Source organism: Plectropomus leopardus, chromosome 1, assembly GCF_026936395.1.
Source record: "Plectropomus leopardus strain MGB_pleo_1.0 chromosome 1, ASM2693639v1, whole genome shotgun sequence".
Classification (NCBI taxonomy): domain Eukaryota; kingdom Metazoa; phylum Chordata; class Actinopteri; order Perciformes; family Serranidae; genus Plectropomus; species Plectropomus leopardus.
In genome coordinates this window covers 36,596,170-36,619,671 of record NC_142176.1, presented here as the reverse complement: position 1 = coordinate 36,619,671, position 23,502 = coordinate 36,596,170, and the positions used below count along the sequence as shown (strand labels likewise).

The 23,502-nt window shown below is 38.1% G+C and overlaps 1 protein-coding gene across 3 annotated transcripts in view; it reads left to right on the top strand.

The window, feature by feature from the left end:
- LOC121941399 (myocyte-specific enhancer factor 2A-like) overlaps positions 1 to 23,502 on the top strand; it is a 55,011-nt gene that overhangs the window by 19,846 nt on the left and 11,663 nt on the right. For 2 of the 3 annotated variants that reach the window (XM_088080852.1, XM_088080846.1), the window contains 3 exons: positions 5,308 to 5,481; positions 11,616 to 11,819; positions 22,849 to 22,983. In XM_088080852.1, coding sequence (XP_087936978.1) covers positions 5,428 to 5,481; positions 11,616 to 11,819; positions 22,849 to 22,983 — 393 coding nt within the window. In that variant the 5' untranslated portion in view covers positions 5,308 to 5,427. Of the gene's footprint in view, positions 1 to 3,824; positions 3,979 to 5,307; positions 5,482 to 11,615; positions 11,820 to 22,848; positions 22,984 to 23,502 lie in introns of those variants that run through there. The other variant, XM_088080855.1, reaches the window with a different exon arrangement.

Here is a 23,502-nt window from a genome sequence, read left to right as displayed (position 1 = left end):
TTTGGCTGTGAGGTTCGCTCCGGGGGCTTAGCACTTCTTGTTAAGGATACATCCAGAGGGGGGAGTGGGGGTGTATTTTGAAGTTAAACAGAGGCGTTGAGAAGGTCAGAGGCAAGTTAGATTAGAAAAGTACTGAGCTGGTTCACTGATTTTTTTTCAGGAAATTAATCATATAAATGTAGAAATAATTTTTAAAAATGCTAAATATACAGAAAATTAATAATACAATACCAAATACATACAGTATGATCAAAGGAAAATCACAGATTTATTCAGTGTTTGACTCATGTAGGTTGTCTTTTGAGTTCAGTGTAAAATTGTATAACGAGTGGTTTTATTCCAAAGTGCTACATACCCATTTTAATATCTCATTTGAAGAGACTTGAAAATTGCCAGAGGTTAACTGTTCAAAAATATAAAGAGACTCAAGAGGATTCAGTCCTCAATTACCATAAAACTGTGTTTAAATTGTGCTGCTCATCATGTTAGATTAGGTGTGACTTTTCTTTAGGATGTAATTAAATTATCATGTATTGCCTAGCCTTGTAGATGTTTGTGTGAGTGCTGGCTGCTGCAGACCGTTGGCTCGTCCTGTGGGTTGTATTGATTTTTACATCAGCAAGATAGAATTTCTGCCATAGTAACATATTACATCTGCATTGATCAGGACAACTTGTCTGGGATGTGGATGTAGATGTAGAACAGGCTCCATTGCTGCTTCACAGACTCTGCAGCCATTTATCACCAAAGAGAGAAATTGTCTATAAACAGTTGGTAATATTTGTACTTTATTTGTAATGTGTGTATGCTGTATTCAAGCTTCCATTTCTCGCTGACATTACAAATAATAAAGCAGTCACAGGACAGCATGAGGACGCTAGATATCTACTGTCTGTGTGAACAATGAACCTTTACAAGAAGCACATTACATGTTATTAATTTCCAACAGAAAATTTGTTTTGTAAGAAATTTATTACCTTTTTTTTAATCAACATAATGACAAAATGCTGTTAATGAACATTTCCAAAGTCGCAAAATGCAATATAAATATCCACCCCTAACAACTGCAGCATTTTAAATCTTTTTTATGGTTATGTTTAGGCACTCACAGCACTTGGTTAAGGTTAGGACAAGATATTGTTTTAATATCGACAAAGTTCACAAATACTTGAAGCATGAAACCATACATTTTGATTTTATTAACATTTAACTGAAACCACATTTTTTTCAATAACCTTTACCAATTTGTGTTCATTAATGCACATCATCGGCACTGCTGCTGGTCATGCGGCACATCCACACCATAAAGTTGCACTCAAACCTGTATAAATGTGAATTTCAATGTAAATATCAATATATATCTTGCACTCCAACCATTCTTGTATATAACACTTTAATTCCATGGTTCTGTTTCTTGCACTGTTACACTGTTACTTGTGTTACTTGTTTTGTTTTGCACTGCTAGACTCGTACTTTTTATATTTTATATTTTCTATTTTATATTTGTATCTTCTATTTTAATTATTTTAGTTTAATTATAATTCTGTTTCCTTAGAAAATGTTTTTGGGAAAATGAATTAGTGGTGCATAAAGGGCTGACAGAGTTTATTAGGGATTTGAATTGCTTACTTAATAAGCAATCTGATGAAATTTGATTTGGTAAGTCGGCCGTTCAGTTTAGGAGTGATTATTGAGTTTCTTTCGTAATTTAATTTGATTTTAGAAACCATTATTTATTTCAGTAGGCATTAGTCAAGCTGTATACCGGTATTCGTTAAATTAACTTTTTCACGACAATGTGAAACTACTCTTAATATTAATTAAAAATAAACTAAATTTTACATGAAAATTGTAAGACTATCTGACAGTGCTTTCAAAATGATAGATCTTCATATCTAAAGATTAAATGTCAGCTGTACTGAACAAATTATAATACATACATTAAGTTGGGACATTAGCAGCAGTAGCCATAATATTTAATATTGGTATTGGCAGCAGTAACAGAAGCAGTACTAGAGTCAATTCCAGTATTAGTATTTCTATCGTGGCAGAAAAGAGAATACTGAAGTTTCTATTCAGTTTGAATAAAGTGATAAAATGTTTAAGGGACCAATTATGATCATTTTCAGGTTCATACTTGTATTTTGGGTCTCTACTAGAATACATTTACATGCTGTGATAGTAAAAAAAAACATTTTATTTCCCTGATACTGTCTGCACCTTAATTCACTGTCTGAAACACTCCTGATCTGACTGGTCAGCATTTCTGGATGCATTTCTTGACATCTCTGTACCGTCATTGCAGCGGGGCAAATTACTCTAATGAAGACTAGCGGCACTTTCTGCTGTGAACAACAACCAATAAAAGACCATTGAACAAAATCGTTACAACCGGACATGTTCTAGTGAGAATATGATCTAAAATCAGGGAGAAATTTACATCAGCAACTAAGATAAAATTTTAGTGTGATGGTAGCATGTAGCTATGTGTAGCAGTGTATTTGCAGCTGGGGAATGACTGTTTATATCGGCAATATGTCCCATTAAATCACCAATAAAAGTTTCTACACACTGGTCATAAAATATGATATTGAGGAGAAATAAACATCTTCAACCAAGCCTAAATGTTACTGCATGTAGCATCATGTAGCAGTGTAGGCTAAATAAAAAAACTGGTGGTAGAGTGCCAGGAGCAGATGACCATATAAAGAAATTGTCACCATCCAACCTCAGCTTGGAGACAAAGGGAAAAATAAACAACTAATGGAAACGGAACAAATGCACTTGTGTACTTCTGTTTTTTATTTTGGCAACATTTAATATCAAATTCCAACGTTAACTTGACTTTTAAAAAATGTATTATTGCTAAAGCCATTGCATTTTGTCTTTTAGCAGGTCATTGCATTATTATCGACACCATAACTCAATTATTATTCCCCTATCAGCATGTTACAAAAGTGATTTTCGGGGATTTTCTTAACCAGACCAGGGCACTAGAGTGACTTAACACTGCTCAAAGGATGTAACCGATTCATATGTAGCAAAATGACATAGCAATTAAACTGAATCATCACTCGAGCTGAAAGATCTCTCCCCAAAATCCACACAGGAAAGTATGACAAAGGATATATTCTTTTTCTCTTTTCGAAGTATTTGAGTCTTGCCATCAAATCATCCAGATTGTAAAACAGATAAATCCTCATGACCTTTAAATCCCAAATATACAAGGAGCCTTTGTCTGTTACAGAGTGTACCCTGAACTGACTTGGTAGGGTCAGCTGGGATCTGGGCTGCTGGTGAACTGGAAGGGTTAGCGGATGGCGTGCTATCTCTTGCAAACCAATTGCAGTAATATACAACTCAGCTTTTACATTTTTAAGGGCTGCATTGTCTATAGTGATCTCTTAAACAATTAGTCAAAAGGAGAAGACCTCATTATCATAAAAAGCCTTTTGAAAATAGCAAATAGCTTTGAAATGCATTTAAATTTTGATTTATTCTTTATTATCTTCAACATTTCAGTGACTGGCACTTCATTATATTATTTTTATTAAATACAGAGGTCATTTAAATCAACAAGTAATCACCAATAAATGTTCACTGGCGCATGTTAAATGTATTTCTTCTGTCTCCTAACCCTGTGAACTGGGTCTGCAGAGGCGGTTTGGTGGCTCAGCTCTAGGATCCACATGCTGCAGTAATCCAGAGAGGGTTAGGATAAAGCCTGGCTTCGCCTCACTCACTGCCTCCTCCCAGATCAGATGAGATTAGGAAGGAGCTAAGGAGCTCTGAGGGAAGGCAGGGCTCAGAAACGTTGAGGGCTGAGGAGAGGAGGGACACAGCAAGGCAGGTGGGCGCTCCTGCAGGAGGAGAGGGAGCAAGAGAGGGAGTTCAGTCAAGACTGCAGGGCTGAATATTCATGCTGCTGCATGTGAAGGACTGTTGCTGTGGAGGAGAGTCTGGAGCCAGTTAGACGAGGTGTGTGAGGAAGTAGATACACTTGATTTAATGCTGATGGTCTGTCTCAGCTATTGTTCTCTTAAGTCCTTCTTGATGTGCTTAAATCCAATGGTCACAGATTATATTTCAAGGCAAAGGACTTTGGAAGAGACTGTGAGGAACGAATGGGAGCAGCATTCCAGTAATCTGCTGTGGCAGAGTTGCTGGTCCCCAGTAGCAGTGTCTTTGCCTTGGTTGTGCGTTTGTGGGTGGGGAAACCAGTGACAGATCAAGTCTTTATCGCTGTACGTGTTGGCAAGTCCGGTTGGTTGATCATTGAACGTTTGTGCACTTTATACCCTCCTGGTGGAGCTCCTTGTCAGTGAAACAGAGCAGCTGGTGTCATCTTTTCAGGACAAAAGTGGAATTAGCAGTGACAAAGAGTTCAGTGCAGCAGAATGGCTATACCAAATTTATGGAGGAAATGGACAAATAAGAAAAAAGTGAGCATGAAGCCTGACACAGAAAGCAGTGTTCTATTGCGTTGCGGTGATGTCTCTACAGAATCATTTTGTAAACTGGCTTCATTTCTAAAAAAAAAATATATGAAAAAGACGATGAGCAGCAAAAAAGAAATTACCCAAAATTAGCAAGAAATAAGAAAAAATAGAAGAGAATTACATGAAAATTAATTTTGATTTTTTTAAAAAAAAAAGTTTTTTAAAAAAAAGGCTTGGAAAAAAGTGCTTTAAAAATATGATAATTCTGTAAAATAATGTAAATTTGTAATTATGATAATTGTAAATATTTTCCCCCATGACTTGTGTTTTTCTCTAGAAATTTTTTCCTAGCTTTTCTTAAAAATCATTTTTAAAATCAGAATTTTTCCAACCAAGTTGCTGTTTGCCTATATCTCATGTTTTTGAAAACAATTGCACCAGTCTACTCAGGGTTCAAAGGTTTAAAGTCTTGCGAAAAGCATCTGAAAGCAGCACAAGAAAGGTGTTGTCACTCCAGGTTTCAAAGGGTTTAATAGTGAGTAAAAATGGCTCAATCCAACAGTCCATTGAAAACTGTGTAGATGTGCTTTGTTCATTCATCATTCTTTAACTATGAGGACTGTATCTGTTATTCAGTCCATCCTAGAGTGCACAGATTTTCTGCCCAAGGACTTGGATTTTTCTCTTTATCTCTTGGTACAAGCAATATAATGACCTTTTGTGTACTTTGTGGACATTAGCTATAGAACTTGTGCAAGTATTTCAATGCATTATTTGCTGAATATAAGTTTGTGCCCCTGCTCATAGTGTGATGGATGAATAACATTGGGATTAAGTTGACCCCTGTGTCTGCCTCGCTCTTTTTCAGCAAGCCATGCCAAACTGAAACTGGAGTATCAGAGCTGACAGTGGAGCGATGTGTTAAGGAGTGTCTGTTGAACTGCGCGCTGATATTCTTATTTGGCTGTTGGAGAAAGTTGTTTTGGCAATGGGGAGGAAGAAGATCCAGATCACCCGGATCGTAGATGAGAGGAACCGACAGGTCAGTGTCTTATTCTTATACTTTAATCTCATTTTATGTCCTAGCCATTCAGTTGTTTACTTATTCAAAGCCCCTTAAAGTACTACAATATAACGAGTGCAGTACTGTTTACTTCTTATACCCATGGGATAGTAAAGGCGCTGTCAGCAGTCAGCTCTTACATTTAAGGAGTGCTATAACAAGGCAGTGAGCTCTGGGGATAAAATAATGAAGCCAACATGAAGTGCCAAAAATTGCAGTTCATTGAATGGTCACTTGAGGCTGGCTCCAAAAACAGAGTCAATCTCCAAAGACACCCATGTTAAAATGCCCAACTTTATAGCAGAACTGAACATCTTTACAGCCCTCTGTAGAATTGTAAAAATCCACATTGTTGACAACTTTACAGAGGTTACATTTTTATATAACTCACGCCTTTAACTTTTGTTGAGTGTTAAAGTAATGCAAAACTGAGGGCTGGTGCACTTTAGTTTACAGACTGTCTCAAGCTGCTGTTACACTGCCCATTCAAGGTAGAAATAATGCACCATTACGCCACCTTGCCGTTCTATAAACCACGCACAGTTGTGGGCCGAGAGTGACGTTTTGACATGTTATGCCTTTGACCCACTATGGGACATTTAAGTTGCTGTTAGCGGATAATCTAAATGTTTGCAATTTAAGACAACAATGAGATTCAAGAGTTGCTTACCCTCCGAGCTGAGGACAAGATCTGCCACCATAGAAAAGGACCTATAAGTGATTGTTATACCAATGTTAATGCCATTGTTGCTGTCTAGAAAGCGCTGCAGACGCTGTTTTATGTCACACACTGTGGCTGACGCTGTTGTGTTACACGTTACGCCTGTCATGCAAAGCTGCAATGCTAATGTATAATCCCACATTGGAGTGGAAAGATGATGCTGTAGTTTGATTCTATGTATAATTGCAAAGCAGGTATAAAGAAGGGACCTCCTATTAGCCCTACAGTGAGATCTCTGTTTAAAAAGGGTGTCAGACGAGGTGTCTTTGAGCTCTTAATCAGATCCACTGCTTGTTCCCTGATAGCCCCACCCTCCTGTCCAAATATGGTCACTTCTGGCTCCAAAAATCCAAGATGGCAACAGCCACAATGCCAAACTCAAACCTTTTAAAATGGGATTCCACTAACCAATAGGTGACATCATGTTGGCCTCATCTATTATTTTTATACAATCTATGGCAATAACCGATATAATAAGCGCATCCACTGTAGAAGAATTATGCCCTCTTTTTTTTCGGCACAAAAAGCTTTTAGCTGAAGACTTCCTGTGCATTTAAGCCTCTGTAATGTATAAGCTCCTTCTTAGTGGAACTATTATGTTTAACATTTTCTCAGTCTTCTGTATCACAACATACATCCATACAGAAACACACCGTATATTTCTGCTGTGGTAAATTGTATCTAGAGGCAGCTTTGGTAAGGTTTTATAATATGTGATGTGTTGATGTGTGGCACCGAATCCAAGATCTCATTCTCACAGCCAAGGGTTTTCACTGCGCTGATCCAAAGGAGCAACAAGCTGAGTTGGAACTGACACTTTACAAGTAGCCCTTTCTAGTATCCTAAAAAGAGACCAAATATTAAATGGATGTGCAAGAATAGACAGGTTCACAAACACTTTACAAAGGGGTCCCTCAGGTAACCTTCTGTGGATCCTCTTTGGTTTCAATCTAAAGAACTCTGCATGGTTCCTCTAAGCAGTTTTACTTTGGAGAGTGCAGTGGTCACAGCTGGTGGCAGGGCAGTAATTTGGGGTTAGCTTGGTCCGGACGGCACCCTGTCATTAGCAGGGTGGGTCAGTGTAAGGGACACACAGTGGCCTTCTCTCCTCACAGCCACACTGCTGCCCACTGGAATCTCTCTCTGTCTGTCTCCTCTATATATATCACCCCCAACAGCACAACAAATACCAGCCTGTCTGGAAGGAAGGCACAGGCTCTGGAAATAGGGATGTGGCTGGAAAATAAATATCTGGGATGATGTTTATATTTGATGTTTGGTTGTCTTGGCCAGTGACTTTTTAGATAGACACTGCTTTAGCTGTCGGGCGTGCATCACTGGAGCCTGCAGTATATTTAGCTACTTGTACTCTATTTTGGGAAGTTGGCTTGTGTTCTCATTTTATCATTCAAGTGCATCAAGTGTTTTTAGCTGGTTTTCCTCTTTTTTTCAAACTATCACACTATTACACACTATACAGAATATGTAATAATGACAGTAGAAAGATTCAGCAGCGATATACCAGCTATCAGTAGTCACACTTATATTCTAAAACAGGAACAAGGTGGTTCTTTGTTACGGGAATCTATTTGCAAGTCATGCTGAAGAAATAATGATCATAATTTCAAACATGATTTACGCAAGATTTAACTCTAAAATGACTCACAACTTTAAACTGTGGCATCTGTTTTACCACTATTGTCTAATATAGTTACCATAATGAGATGCAACATTTATTCATATTATTGACTACAAATGTTCCAAATGCTTCTGGCATTAGCACAAATGTTAGGCTTGGTTGAACATGAACTTGGTTGGCCATCTGATGCAGGCTTTGCTTCCGAACTGGAACATGTGATGTTGCACAAGAACCAAGATCTTGGCTTAGGACCCTTTGCTCCTCATACATTTTGAAAACAAATTAAACAGCACTGGAAATGAAATGTGACATTATATCACCCCTATTGGGAAATATGTTAAAATGTTATAAGAAAATAGGCTGCACGTTGTGACCAAATAGGAAATTGAATAACTGCCTCTACCTGGCTTTCTGTGCAATAAAATATAAAAAGCCACAGTGCTATCGTGCATATAATGGCACTCTCCACAGCTTCCTACATAAAAGCCTCCAAGTTAGGCTGAAAGTGGCTGTAAGTCATCAAGTTCCACACATTTAACCCAACAAACAACTTATGAAGGCTACAGTTTACAGTCTCAGTCAGTTATCTCAGTCAGTTATCTGACTTCCAGTGATTACCACTTAAGAGGATGCACAATTTCTTCCAAGGAGCTCAGTGCTCAAGACATTACAGCTGATATCCCAGTGATGGTGAGATGGTGTTGTAAAAAGCTATCAGCTGTAAGATACCATGGCATAGAGAAATATAGTTTTGTATTTCAGGAGCATGCATATCTCTGTGAGATGCGCACACATTTGCTTGCAACACCTCAGTAGAAAACTGCTGGTCTATACAACCGATTTGGCTGTTATCAGGCCACTAAATGGTTGTTATCAGTGATGATGAGCATTATAGATGTGGGTTAGTAGGGGATTACCACACCTGCTGTTAGTTTTAGAGGGCAAATATCAAGAAATTACATGAATCTGTCTGTAAAAAGGGGCTTTCATGGGACTTTCTATGTATGAGAAAGTCTAGATATGGGACAGGAGGGATGAGTAGTGCATGAGTCAAAACCAGGACTTTTACCCAGGTCACCAGGGTCCAAGCTCCATGTAAAACCAGTATTTGTACCAACCCATGGTCATTTTCTTAACCAAACCACACTGTTTTGGTGCCTATATTTAAGGAAAGGGAAAGTGAAATCTAACAAACTGGTTACTGCCATTGAAAAGACTGATAACGATTTTCTGACCCTACTAGTAGGTCCAGCAGGGCCCAGCTTACTCCTATCTGCCACCGATAACATACATTTAATTGGCTGATAACATTGAGATTGGGTATAATTCATAGATTCTTAATCCCTCATCTTCTTACTAACCAATCTCTTACTAACCGATCTCTTACTAACCGATCTCTTCCAAGTCATTTCTATAGGGTAATTTAGATTTACCCTCTCTGAATTTCAACTTTTGACAGAACACCTATTTAAATCTTTGGAGATACTCAAACTGGAAAAAGTGTAAATCTACTTAGAATCCAAATTGCTGTCCTGTGCCTTCATGTGTCAGAACTAATATTTTGTAGAATTTAAGTGTTTTCAGGGGCAATTGTAGTCCTTATTAGTATTTATATTTCATGTTGGTACTACTGAAGACTCTTGGCTTTCACACCAACTTCTGATACAGCGCCTCGGAGAATGTACTTGAACTTCTTACTGCTCCAGTAAAACTGCACGGCAGCCAACAGCAGAAGACTGTGTTTGAGCTGCAGGCAAGCAGAGGAGTACCAATACACCTTATACTCTGCATTACTGGAAATATTGGCGGTGTGAAGGCAGCTTCTAGATACGTGATGAGTCAGGATCCCTGAGGCCATGATGGAAAGAAGGAAGACATACACAGATAAACACAGATGACTCACTGCAGGGAGTTAGCTGCACACCAAAAAAAGGGATGAGAATATGATCAATGTGTGATCTGTTTGCTCCAAACATTTTATTTTAGCCTTGTGGTAGAGAAGCATTTTATGGTTTAAGGGAACATGGAGGTTTCAAGACTGCTTGGTATCATTTTAGATGTCACAATACATTATAACACTGTATGCTCAGAATGGTTTTTAGCTTTATATCTCCAAGGAAGGTTTATTATCAGTATGTGGACTTTCACATACTGATAATAAACCTTCTGACATGTTCACGATTAAGGCTGAACACCATGATAATTATCATTAACGGAGGGGAAACATACACAGTTGCTCTCCCCACCCACTCAATCAGTGGTGCTCCAGTAGATTCCCATTTCCAGGTTATTGCCACCCTTTTTTGGGAAGCCCCCTCCCTTCACCTCCTCCTCCCCTTCCTGTGTAACACAGACACATTTTGAATCACTTCTTCTCTGGTTCTGTCAGCAACTGGCTGTGTTTCAGTGTCAGTTGATTTTGTGTCAGTAGCTCGTGCTACAGCTCTATTTGTTAGCTCATTATCAGATGATCTGCGGAAGAGCAGCAGTTGAAATTATTCTAATTTTGTTCACTCACAAAGAAAGCTTATAAGATGCATTATTGGCCATGCAACAGGAATCTCTGTTTGAGGGGCAAAGGATGCTTGAAACCTCAAGAAACTTGTCACACACATCCAAAGTCCTAAAATGTGAAATCTGATATGATTTTTTTGCTTTGGCATGCCAAAGGGGCTCTGTACCACCCCCTCTAGAAAATGTCAATGAAGCAGCCCCCGTGGCATGTTTTACCTAGAGGTACCAAACTTAGTCCACCATTTTGGATTTTATTTTAATGTTTAGGTGATTTTTTTTTTTTTTTTGGCCATTTCCAGCCCTCATACCTTAATGAACTCCTCCTACAGATTTCAGTGGATCGACTTGAAATTCAGGCAATAGTATCTACAGAAGTTGACAACACTAAATTGCAAAGCTTTCTAGTTTTCAATGAACCATCAGTGACTTTTAGCATGCAGTCTCAGCTTCCTACAGGTTATAAATAATAGTGAGTGTCAAAGTACTTGAAGACAATGTTTTGATCCTACTTGAATTGTTGTCATGTTAAAAATGTCTTTGATGATCTGTAGGGTCAAAGATTTTTGACCTTTTGAAAATCCAAGCAGTGTCAAAACCTCCTCAAACTTGGGCATGGAGTTACTGTTCCTCTGTTACTTTTTTTCCCCAATGTACACTGTTTTTTGATGGCCTATGATTGTTCTCCCTAAACATGTCAAAGTACATACCACTAAATTGTACAAGGGTTTGGTAAGCAAGTCCAACGGGTGGAGATTTGGATTCAGAACAAAATTGCATAGGTCAAAATACCAAACTCGAGGCTTCAAAGTGAGAGTCCACAAACTACTGGGTGATGTCACAGTGGCCACATCAGTGCTACTTTTTTTATATTCAATGGTCCTCTACCGTTATGTGTTAATTGTACAAATAATGACTCTTTAAATAATCTTCTTTTCAACCAAAGCTCAGAATATGTTTTAGGTAATAGGAAATTAAGATAAAATGGTAAGAAAATGCAGATGTGTAACAAGTTCTGGTTTTAGAATAATTTAAAAATGAGCTCAGTTGTCCATTTTGTCCCCCCCTGCATGTTAAGTGCTTGTATATCAGTCCAAATTGTGCCTCTGAACAAGCACTGTTTTGAATGAAGCTGTTAAGTTTCCAATTCATCTTATTGTTCTTCCTTCATCCTTTTATATCAGAGGACAGGAGTGCACCTTTGAAGAAAAGGAGATAAATACTCGGTTTGTGTCTTTCTAGGTGACTTTTATGAAGAGGAAGTTTGGTTTGATGAAGAAGGCCTATGAGTTGAGCGTTCTGTGTGACTGCGAAATTGCCCTCATCATCTTCAACAGCTCCAACAAGCTGTTCCAGTATGCCAGCACTGACATGGACAAAGTCCTCCTCAAATACACCGAGTACAACGAACCCCATGAGAGCAGAACCAACTCTGACATTGTAGAGGTGAGTGGCAGTGTATTAAAATGGTCATCTTAATGCCATGTCCCAACAAAATATAGTACCCAGTTCAGCCTTATTAATGTTGAGTTTTTGTGGAGAAAATGTGACCTTTTAATTTTTCCTCTTTACTTTTGATATGTAATATTGTCCTGCTCTCGTCCACCAAAATGATGTCTGGTATGGCGTTTACCTTCTGCCTGATTCCATGTGAAGGCAGCATAAGTGTGATGAAGAGTCATTTTTATTAACTAGCATTGTCATAAAAGAGAAAAACAAGTGAATTTGTAGCAGCTGTAAGGCTTGCTAGTTTGTTCATTTTTAATGAGGAAACATGCCAGGCCTGTTTGTTGAGCGGGTGAAAAGACATAAACGTCAAAATAAGACATGGCTTTAATGGTGGCACATCTGCTATGTCAGACATTCAGTGTATCTTGTTTTATTTATTTTACAGGAAAAGCTGCACGGCAAGATTTTGCAGTGCTGACACAAAATGGACTTAAAATAATGAAGACTGAGAATTTTACATTATCAATGTGCAGGATTTAGATAAACGATTGCTTGGATAATGCAAATCATCTGTGAGACTGTTTATTAAGCATTAACACACATCAGTCATAGCTGGACTACTGGAGACATACACTAGATGCTCTCAGTGATAAAATACGATCCAGCCGGTCGCCTGTTCTGTGGGTTCATTCTGTTGCATCATGGTCCCCGAGCAGTGCTGTCCTGTCTCTCACAGCACGTACTCGTTGCGGCTGCCATTAAAAATGAATGGCCATCGTGACTCACGTTCTGGCTGTTTATGTAAGCGTCTAATGTGTGTTTGCCTTGCTGAGAGCCTGAATTTACTGCACACACACACACAGACTGTCAACTGTAAAGGAAGCTAAACTTCCAAAACTAAATGTGTTTATTTTCAAACTGCCTCTTCCTGCTTCCTGAAAAATAGGGGAGCCTCACTGCTCAAGTTTGTTTCGGGAGAGTCCAGGCATGTTTTTATATCTGCTCTCTGTCTTCATATACAGACAGATACAGTCTGGGATGAACAGAAGCATGCATGTGAAACAGTAAAGCCTCTCCAAAGACCACGACTGTCGAATGCTGAATCCATTCATTTAGTTGTTGTGATAGTAGTGGCAGAGGTGGTTAATATGCATCATTAACATCACCATAATTGATCTAAATAGCATAATCATTTCTATTCTCCTGCTGTAAACCACATGCGGACACCTGTGTTGGCTCTGTAAGCCATTAGCTCAGCTCCATTTGCCTGCTTTGAGCCCTTATTTGTTTTTTTCTTGTAAACGCCGCGCATACAGACAAGCTGGAAAGTCTGGAAAGTGAGAGGATGATGTTTTACATATGGGTCAGTCCATTTGCAACATTCAAGCATGAGATTTGACTATGTTTAATGCCATACCCCCCATGGCTGCAACAGTTTCCCATGTTGTGATAGACCGGCAGAAAGCTGCTTTAGATGCATAGTTGTTTCATGGAACATGATTTGTTTGCTGATTAGTATCTCAGCTCCCAAGTTTACAGGTAATCTACATGTCCAGCATGCAGTGCATCTCCTCACTTTGTTTGGTAGTTTAGAGTTCTCCTAAAGACACATTTAAAAGTATGTAAAAATACTCTGCCATGATTAATACTTTATTTTACAGTGTTTTCTCACATAAAAAGTAAAATGTGGGGATAGATCTGGCTTTGGGAGACTAAACATCGGAAAGGCTCAGCTATTTGATCTCAGAGTTAGATGAGGGGTGTCGTGGTCCAAAATTGGTGACTAGTAGATGTATCAGAATGGTAAGTGTATGGTAAGTGTTGGCATCTTTTATTTTTTTAATATTGTTTGTTAGATTGTTAGCTTGTAACCGACAGTGGCTGACTTAGTGTTTGTGGTTGTGAAACATACAACATCCGATATGATGTTACAGTATGTTTACATTGTCACCTTGTCATCATGTAAATATACACTACTAATGAAAGTTTGCAGAATCTGTTTACCTCAAATTTTTATTTTATTTGGGTTTTTTTTGTTAAGTGTACTAAGTCCACTCTGTGTTGGAGGCTTCAGGTTTCAATGCTGGTGTTGTGTCAAAGTCTTTTACCCTGTCAATATGTGTTTTCTGTATTAGACAGTGATTGGCTTTCGAATTTATGACGTATCTAATCTAATTTACCCGGTGTATCTATGAATCTCAGGCCATGTTTAGATGAGAACAAAGTTTTTCCTTTGCGTTTTAACACGATAACATTATGAAGTTTTTGAGTGAAGGATCTCTAAGTGTTTTTCAAAGTCAAATTGAAAGTTGAATCCTCCTCACTTATGTAATAATATAGCAGATGTTATTGAGTGCTTTTTCATTTTGAAAGGAGGATAAATTCATTTTGGGCGAGAGTTAGATAAAAAGATAGATAACACTGTTTTCAACTTTCTATACCCTTGAGCATATTTTAGTCCTCCACCAATATAGCACCTAGCAACAATAGCCACTTCTCTGGCAGACCTTAACTTTATTACCTACATCAGAATCACCAATGTTTGCCTGTGAATAATCTCTCATGTGGCACATTGAGACACCATGACAATGAGGAACACACATAATGGTATCAAAAACTTGACATCTGGAAATTTTTGTAAGAAATGCATTTTCAGCAATTACATGAAATATGACCACTTCTGTGCTGGTAACTGCTGAGATATCTCCTTTTTGTCGAAACAGTTATGAATGCTATACATCCTCTGAATGCTGTAGGTCTCTAGTTTGTGGCTATAAAGTTTTATGAGGCTCTGATTATTGTAGAGGTCCCAATAGGTCACGTTATGCAGCAATGTCAGTTTAAAAAAATGAACAAAGCCCACTACAGCCTCAGAACGACAGTAACATCAGTTGATGTTAACTTGACTATTCGATTGTTGCTGTTTTTTGTTTTTTTCTCAAAGTACAGTGTTCTAAAAGTGAATTTATTTGACTGTGTGGATCCTCTCTAATAATGATTCTTGTGTTGCACAGTCTATGCTACACCTTTTATAAAAAGCTTTTTAAATTAGAGGTACATTCATATGAATATTGATGAGATGATAGCAGAAATTATTGACTTTAAGCCCTAACAGTCTTTTTCTTTAAAAAAAAATTACTCTACAGAGGAGATAAAAGTATAATGTCAACCAAAATGAAGGATGCCAGGAAACCTCTTTTTTTACTGATGATGGTCTGCCAGCTAAAACAACTACAAAGTCAGTCAACTGGTCAGCTAATCCCACTGACAGATTACTTTTGTCATCATAATGAGACAGGTTTGTGTGCAGCAGAGTTGAGTTTCAGCAACAACAGAGCAGCCGTCCAAGGTATGCAATGCAGTCATCTCAGCCTGCAGAGTCCAGAGATAAATGAGAACCATAACAGAAAGTGAAAACTACAATACACTCAAACCTGACACTGTAGCATACAGCAGAGCGGTTGATTTGGTTTAGTTCAAGTATGATAGGAAGGTTCATGAAAAAACAATCCGTAGAAACTGTGTGGAGTGGTGTTTAAGCTGCCACAGATGTGTCCAATTGCATCTCAAAAACACAACCTTCCCCATTCTTAGCCTGTAGGGCAATCACTCAGGGGGAAAAGACTCTCTCCAGGGAAAAGGGGGGGGCTTATTTTATCTTTGAAGCAGGCCCAACAGCAACAAGACATCACTCTCACATGTTAGGATGCTTAATGTTGCAGCTCGTGCCTCATGGTGGCAAAGATCCACATGCCTTTGGAGATCCACTAAAGCCGACTTTGACATTTGAGATGATAAGGAGACACACACTCTCAGATCCTCCAACAGACACTTTAAGATAGTCGCCAGTGCCCAGACATGATGTAGTGCTTTAAACAAGCATTGTGGAGCCACTTATAGGCGGCTGGGTCTTGGACCAAATCCCAGTAGACCCTTCTCTCCTGAGTCTACTCTGTGTCCCTTTGTGCCCTCATACTGTCCCACTGTCCATTTTCCAGAGAAAACAACCTTTTTTATAGGAGCTGGAATGCTAAAGCTAAACTGTAAAGCTACCTGAGAATGGTGTAAAACATTTAGAGAAACCAGAGTGATCACATGATGGGTAACAGCTGTCCCCCTCCCTCCCCTTTGGTTGCTTGTAAGGTCAAGCAGAGTTTACACCTGAATCAGACAAGTAGAGTAACAAACTCCTGATGCTGAGCAGAAAAAAACTTTCCATCTGTTTTAATTTGGCTCATTTCTCCTTGCATCATTTGCTGAGTCATTATGTGTTGAATATCATTTCTGAAAAGTTTTATTTTGCCCTGGACACGTGTCAACTTGCTGTAATATTTATGATATTTGCAGGTATTTTATGATTGCAATCAGACAGCCAGATTGGGATCAGTCCTGCGTCTTTTTCTGTTGTAAACGTGGCAGTAGTAGCAGAATCTGTGCCTCAGTTTTATTTTCACATGATGGGCATAAATTTTAGGTTCTGTGAGAAGGGATGAACATTTAATCGTACTACAGTGCTCCTTGTTTACACAGACACATTCCAGCCTTAGCTGACTTTTGTGTGATTTCTCAGTAAAGGTTATGCACTTCCCTGCAATAAGCTTGTTGTGATAAAACTGATACATGATACTGCAGTGCTTTCATGTAGCAGGGCTTTTGCTTTGACTAAACTGTTGCAGGGAATAAGTATTGAATGTTTAACAGTACAACCTAATGTGTTTATTGGAATACCAAACTCTTGTGCTTGCCTTTGGCATTTGATGGTGGAAAAATATGTAAAGGATCTCTTTGCTGATGTTAAAACTTAAAGTGTGTGTTTGCCTTGTCCTTTCACATATTAAAAAGTCTTTTTGTCCTTTACCATGTGTGTTAGAATGTGTCAAGGTGTGAGTTTACATGGACAGAAATAACCTATTTATAATCTGGTTTTTGGAATATCCCTTTTATGTGTTTAAGCATGTAAACATCATATTCTGTATTTGAGAAACCTGAATATGCTGGCTGGAGTACTCTGAAAGAAACTGGCACATATAAGAGATTTATGAATAACCCAAAATCTCTGTGTTCACGTTAACATCATATCCCAAATTTCATCACGACTGGGATAAGTCCCATAAGTGCGTCAGTTTTGTCCATGTAATCATACTCATGGCCATATTACCTGTAATTTTCAGAAATGAAAAGTGTAATAAGTAATAAGTACATTTTCTTTAGTTAATAATCACTTGAGAATAAGAATTGTATTCGGTTGCCTTAGAATGAGAGAATTAGTTATCAGAGAAAAAAGGTGAGCTCATATTAGCAGGTGCTGGGACTTGCCTGTCTGTGACTTGCCGAACTGCTTAGGTAAAACATTGATTTGTAACAAGAAACTACTCAACCACCTTTTCTGTTTATTACCGGCTCTCAGTAAAAATCTTCTAAACAATGACCGTTGATGGAATTAACCAGGAGAAGTTTCAGCTGGTTGCAATCTGCATCACCACTGGAAACCGTTAAAAAAAACCCCTTAATCTTACACGCTGCTCCTTTGAATCACCGATGGATCAGTCCTTTACCACTTGTCATTCTGACTAATAATAAAGAATTGCTGGCACTGCTACATGGTAACTCACATAATGTACTGTCCCATAATTAGACAAATGGCATAGTTGTCAAATGGTCCACCAAACAAACTGACAGACAGCTTCAGTGAAAGCACGTCCGTAGTTGAACGAGGTAAACACTGCGTGCGTTTTCATTTTAACTGGCCAGCTTGATGTTTACTGGAGAGTGAAAATAACCAGCCATTGACTTGAGTGTGTGACTTCTCTAATTGGTCACCAGTTGCTAAAATGTAGTTTCAGGCCTGTGGTGAAAATAGCCTTGCAAGTGTGCATTTAAAGCTCCTAATAACTAGCAGTGTCTGGGAATGCAGAGGACATGTGGTGGACAGACTGTCAGCTGGCTGCTGTGTTGCTCTGTCTTTTTCACGCTATGACGTGTAATGTAATGAGCAGCAGAGATGAGATGGATACCAGAGGAATGATGTCATCTCACAGGCTCGCATCATGCTGGTATGATTTGATTTTTTTTTTTTTTTGTGACTCCTGTACTGAAGTCCAGGTGCTGTATATTAACATCCATCAATTCATCCGTCCATGTTCTAAACTCAGTAACCTAAACCTAATCTTTCTAAACCACCTCAATTAAGCCAAGTTCTTGCTTGGCTTCATTTTTATTTACAAAAGTAATTCTATATGTTTTTTTTCAATAAGATGCATTAGACATTTTGAATTTAAGTATTTGAAATGTCTGGTCAAAATGTCTTTTAGTTTAGTTTTGTTTTATTTGATACACACGTCACAGTAGCATTAGAACTGTACATTTATGCACAAGAACCAGATGTACTGTGTTAAGTGTTTTAGGCAAAACGCTGATTTGCAACACCTGCTTTTTATGCCTCCGCACCGGCCATAGTTTTTGGATTATGAAGACAATGTCTCAAGAACACCTTGAGGGAATTGTTTCAACTTTGGCACAAACATTCATTTGGACTAATAAGATTTTGGTAGTCAACGGTCACTGTGACCTTGTGTCTGATCTTGAATCTGATTCTTGTGAACTCGATATCTCAAGAGCATCTTTAGGGAATTTCTTAAGCCTTGGCTCAGATGCCCACTTAAACTCGAATATATTTGAGATATATATGTGATTTGATTTTGATGGTCAAAGGTTTTTCTCTAGTTATTACATGTACATATTTACACATATCGATTGCATAATTATCTGGTCATTATTCAACATCATAACCGAAGGGGAGACATTAATCTTGGGTACTAATCTTTAAACTGTGCTGATTGTACAGATCTTCTGTGCTGTCAGGTTGAAGATGTGTGTAAAGCATCCATGTTTTAGAATGTGTTGCTTCTTTGCAGCAACATCCATATTTGAAGTATTGTCAGCGGTCATGGTTACATATGAGTCTTTACAGACAAGGATGTAAACTGCATCTTGACTGGTCTGCGGAGGTGTACAACCCCAAGGCGGTAATTCTAGTTAAAAGTTAAAAAATAAAAAAACAACAAAGGAAATAAAAGACATGCTCCACAAATACATCCACAAATCCATACACAGAAATACATACACACAAAATACAAAATACTAGTGTTTCATTCATAGCTTTTTATGTATAAATGTGAACCCCTCTCTTTGGACTTAAAGTTAAGCTGTTGTTATCAATATTTTTGGATCAACTATGGGTCACATAACTATGAAAAAGGTGTTGCTTGTATTGATGACCCTTCAGAGACTTATCAGCCAACTTTGCAGCTCCCTTCAGCTCTATGCAGTGTGTCAGTTTCTCTCAGCTCATTATTACAGTTTTGGTTCCCTGTCATTGGCCTAGTTTCCAAAAAAAGCTCTTAAAATCCCAACTGTACACTACCTGATCACCACCAAATGATTGAAAAAATAAGTGAGTTGCTAGTGTACATAATGGAACATTTAGCCATTGAAGAGTAAGATATTTCCCTCTGGAGTTTGTAAAGACAAAACAAATTTAAAAGGAGAGTATATATGGAACTAACATTCATCAGGTGGACAGTAACAAAGTCCCAAAAGAGCACTGATGTTGTGCTGTATTTGCTGAAGGCAACTGCTTGCAAACAAGTTTGTTATAGCATCTTAGAAAGTGATAATATGTCATTATTATGCTTATTGTCCTACCCTCAAGTGGCCAAAAAATCCGCAAGCATGTCGAAATGGTAACTATTTAACACAACAACAAAATAGATGCTTCCATGCTTAAAAACGGAAGAATTCACACCTTTATGGGTGTGTAAAGGGTGTTGTGTTGTCATTGCAGGGGACAGAGTTATAAAATAGTGGATATTATAAAGATATGATGCAGTGTAAAGGCACTTTCATGATCCCAGTATGTAACAGTAGGAGTTAGAAATCATTAAGCCATAAACAGGCTGTTGATGCAAGGATCTGTAAATGTTATGACAGAGTGTCAAGTTGTTAACTTTTATTAAAGCTATAGTGTTTTGAAGTTTCACATAAATCTGGTATCATTAGCAGAGACGTTTCTGATAATATTATTATCACTTGTTTCAGTTCCATGTCCTAATGTAAGTGTGTATACTTTTATCTGTCACAATAACTGTAATTATAACTGTTTATGTCATTGCGATTTCATGCCTATTACTCCAGCCGTTACCCTAAGCCTAATCTAAATGTAACTCTTACCCGAGCTGCTGTTAAAATAAGGTCCTTCCTTCTTTAAACAATATTTTCTTAACAAGACTGCCTCCTCCCTGCAGAGCTGTTGATATTTGCTCTAGCTTTACTGCTGACAGTAATATGATCCTCTACAGATTTGTTTGTGCTAATGAATCTCATTTGACGGGTATATCTTGGTTGTGCTCGGGGATGCATAAACAGCCAACTTTTTGCCTTTAATTTCCCTGTCTATCCACCCAACACCACTATAAACACCCCAACCAAACTCAAAGTTGTGTCAGGCTCACTATAAAAATATCTGCTTACTCCAGTCCATTGTGTTTAAAGGGCTGCTGTGAATATAGATGAGTAGGTCTGTGATGTGGTGCAGCATCTCTCTAGAGGAAGACCGCTGTTAATATGTGCTCTACTCAGACCGGCTTTGTGTCTGTCACGCTGCTTTAAAGCCCATAAAGGCAAACAAACTGTCAGACACTGGCGAAAGGATATTATATGCTCAGTATGATATTGTATGCAAAATATGAATAAATTAATATATAATTCAATCTAGACACATCTTTACGTTGAATTTGTGGAGGCTGAAATGATTGTGATTCACAAAATACTGAATATGCTTGACCTCACATCAGCAACTCCCAGAAAATAATCAATAAGAGGTTTAGCATCTTGCTTGAGCATTTTACTGTTTGACCTTATATATGTAAATTCATAATAACTATATTTCACACATCCTGCAGATCAAAGCCTCCATTACTGTTTTGGTGCAGTTAGCAAGGGGGGAGATACATACTCCGGTTCAAATGGGGTCGTGTTTAATGGGTTTACAAGAAGAGTTCATGTGAACACCTCTTGTGGTATTCACAACCACTTCAGTGGAAATATTCTGAGATCTCTGAGTTCACAATTTTGTGTATGCGACTATCTATGTCGTAAACACAATCTCATGAGTTACATTTGAGCGCAGCATTACATGCACTGCAGGCTGAGTAATAAGTAACACATTTTATGAATGTATTTTCCCCCACAAGTTTGTTGCCCAAAATGTTCAAATGTATTTTTTACATTTTTTAGCCATCCCGGACTAACTGTGAAGTAGCAGCGCTTACATAGAGTCAGCTAAAAAAAAAAGAAGTAAGCCTCACAAATGTATTAAACTATAGATGATTTATACCCGACACATGGTGCTGTAACAGTTAAAAAGAACAGACAAAAACAAGACCCAGAGTTTTTAGCAGTACTAGCTCTGCAAGGTTGTACGAACAGCTGTGCTGTGAACTAAATGCTAAAGTCAAAATGCTTAACATGCTCAGAAGGACAATTTCACTCAATATGTTTAATAACAGTAACTAGCTTAATATAAATACATCATGTAGAGCATGCTAACATTTGCTAATTAGCACCAAATGCAATTTTTGACCTGATGATGTTGCAAAATAAAAAGTCAGAGTATGCAGTTTATCTTGTGGGGAACATGAACGTCTAGACCAAATTTTGTATCAGTCCATCTATCAGTTATGGAGACAGTGTGCTTGAAACCACAAATGTCAACCACATGATTACTCAAGAAGAAAATTCACCAATGTCATTAGGATGCATCAGCTGGTGAACATGAATGTCTGCAAAAAGATTTGTGCCAATCCATTAAGTTGATGTAGAGATATTTCACTGAATAAGTGAAACATTTGACGTCCTGGTGGCGCTACATGAAAAGAAATAATGTCAAAATACTTTGACATTAAGATTTGTCCTCCTGAGGACCATGAATGCTTTACAGCCATTAGCAGCTCAGGAACTGTCAAACTTTACACCAATCAATCTAAAAGTAGATCGGCTGACAGACTGACAGCACAGACACACATTGCTAATCCTGGAGCAATGGTGCTGTGTGATTAAAATGATACAATTACTGCGCTTTTTTGCAGCAGCTGGTAAAGTGTCCTGCCTAAGAAGTCCTCAGAAACATTTTTTTAGACAAAACATAAATAATGTTTAGTAATGAACCAAACACTAACAACTTTGTTTTAATGCTGCTGCAAAGTGATTCATGCATTAGAGGCATTTTACCGCAGTGTTAAAATGTGTTTCCAAGCCCCTATGTATTGAAAATCACAGTAAAGAATTCAGCTGGATTTCATTAGCAGACATTAATATGTGTGTGTGAGCCTCTTGGGAGTCAGATCTGGTTTCTAGTCTTGTTAGTGGTTGGTTGTCTTCCTGCTTTTTAACCACATTTTAGATAGGGAGCAACCAGAGCCATACACATCCTGTGCTCTGCAATATCTTAGCTTGTGACATTGACAAATGTTATTGTCGAGTAATACTGAATAATTCATATGTTTTAAGTTTGAACTGGGCAGCTTGAGTCTTAAAATATACAATAATTTTTTCTTTTTAAACAAATTGTTCTTATCTGTGTTTCTGTGTAATTCTGACCAAACCTTTTTATGTTTCAAAGCTGTGTGTTTTCTGTAAATTCAACTATATTTTAGAAATAGTGGAGTGTAAATGAAGGAGTTTTCCATCAGGAAGAATTCATAAAGAACTTAAATAGATATGCAAATCATTTTTTGACAAACTGGTTTGTTGTGATTTATGAAGTCCTGCCTGCTCTCAGTAGTCCGCAAACCACTCTCTCTGGAGAAAATGTGGCTTTATAATGAATGTCAGCTACAGGCCACTATAAGCTGAGCCAAAGAAGTACTGATGTCAATGCAATTTTTATGTTTTTTATTTATATTTGAATTTTTTAAATCAATATTTTTAATGCTTTTGCCCTACGTTGTTTTTTTCCCCCACCACACAGGCCCTGAACAAGAAGGAGCACAGAGGCTGTGACAGTCCGGATGCTGATGCCTCCTACATCCTCACCCCCAGCACTGAGGAGAAATACAAGAAGATTAATGAAGAGTTTGACAACATGATGAAGAGTCATAAAATTGTAAGTTGCACTGTTGTGGGTGATGCGGACCAAAACCTTTCTTAACAATATCGGAAGTTTGTTAAGCCAATGGCATTTCTCCCACTGGTTTCAAATCCTATGGGGTTTGATTGGGATTCTTCCCTTTTTTTGTTTGTTTTTATGGCTCAAAATGTGGGGCAAATTGTCACATTAAAGTACATAGAGAGACAAAGATTTGGTCCCAAGTATGGGCTTCTGTAGCACACGGGCTTGAGGCAACAAACATTATTAGAGGACAAACACTTTGACACCAGGTGGGTCTTCATCAGTCTTCCTCTTTTTGACCCTTATGAATATGCACCTGCAGTTGAAATGCTAGTTCTCAAACAAAGTATGTGTGCTACAGGATACTTAAGACCAAATTTCTGAAGTCTCTCCTGATACAAGAATGTCCTATTCTGAGAGCACTGGACATGCCTGTAATTCCTTGTGAGCGGCTGAAGCACATTAAATCTCTTCCTTCTTCTATCAAATTTATGTCAGTCATTTGGTGATGAT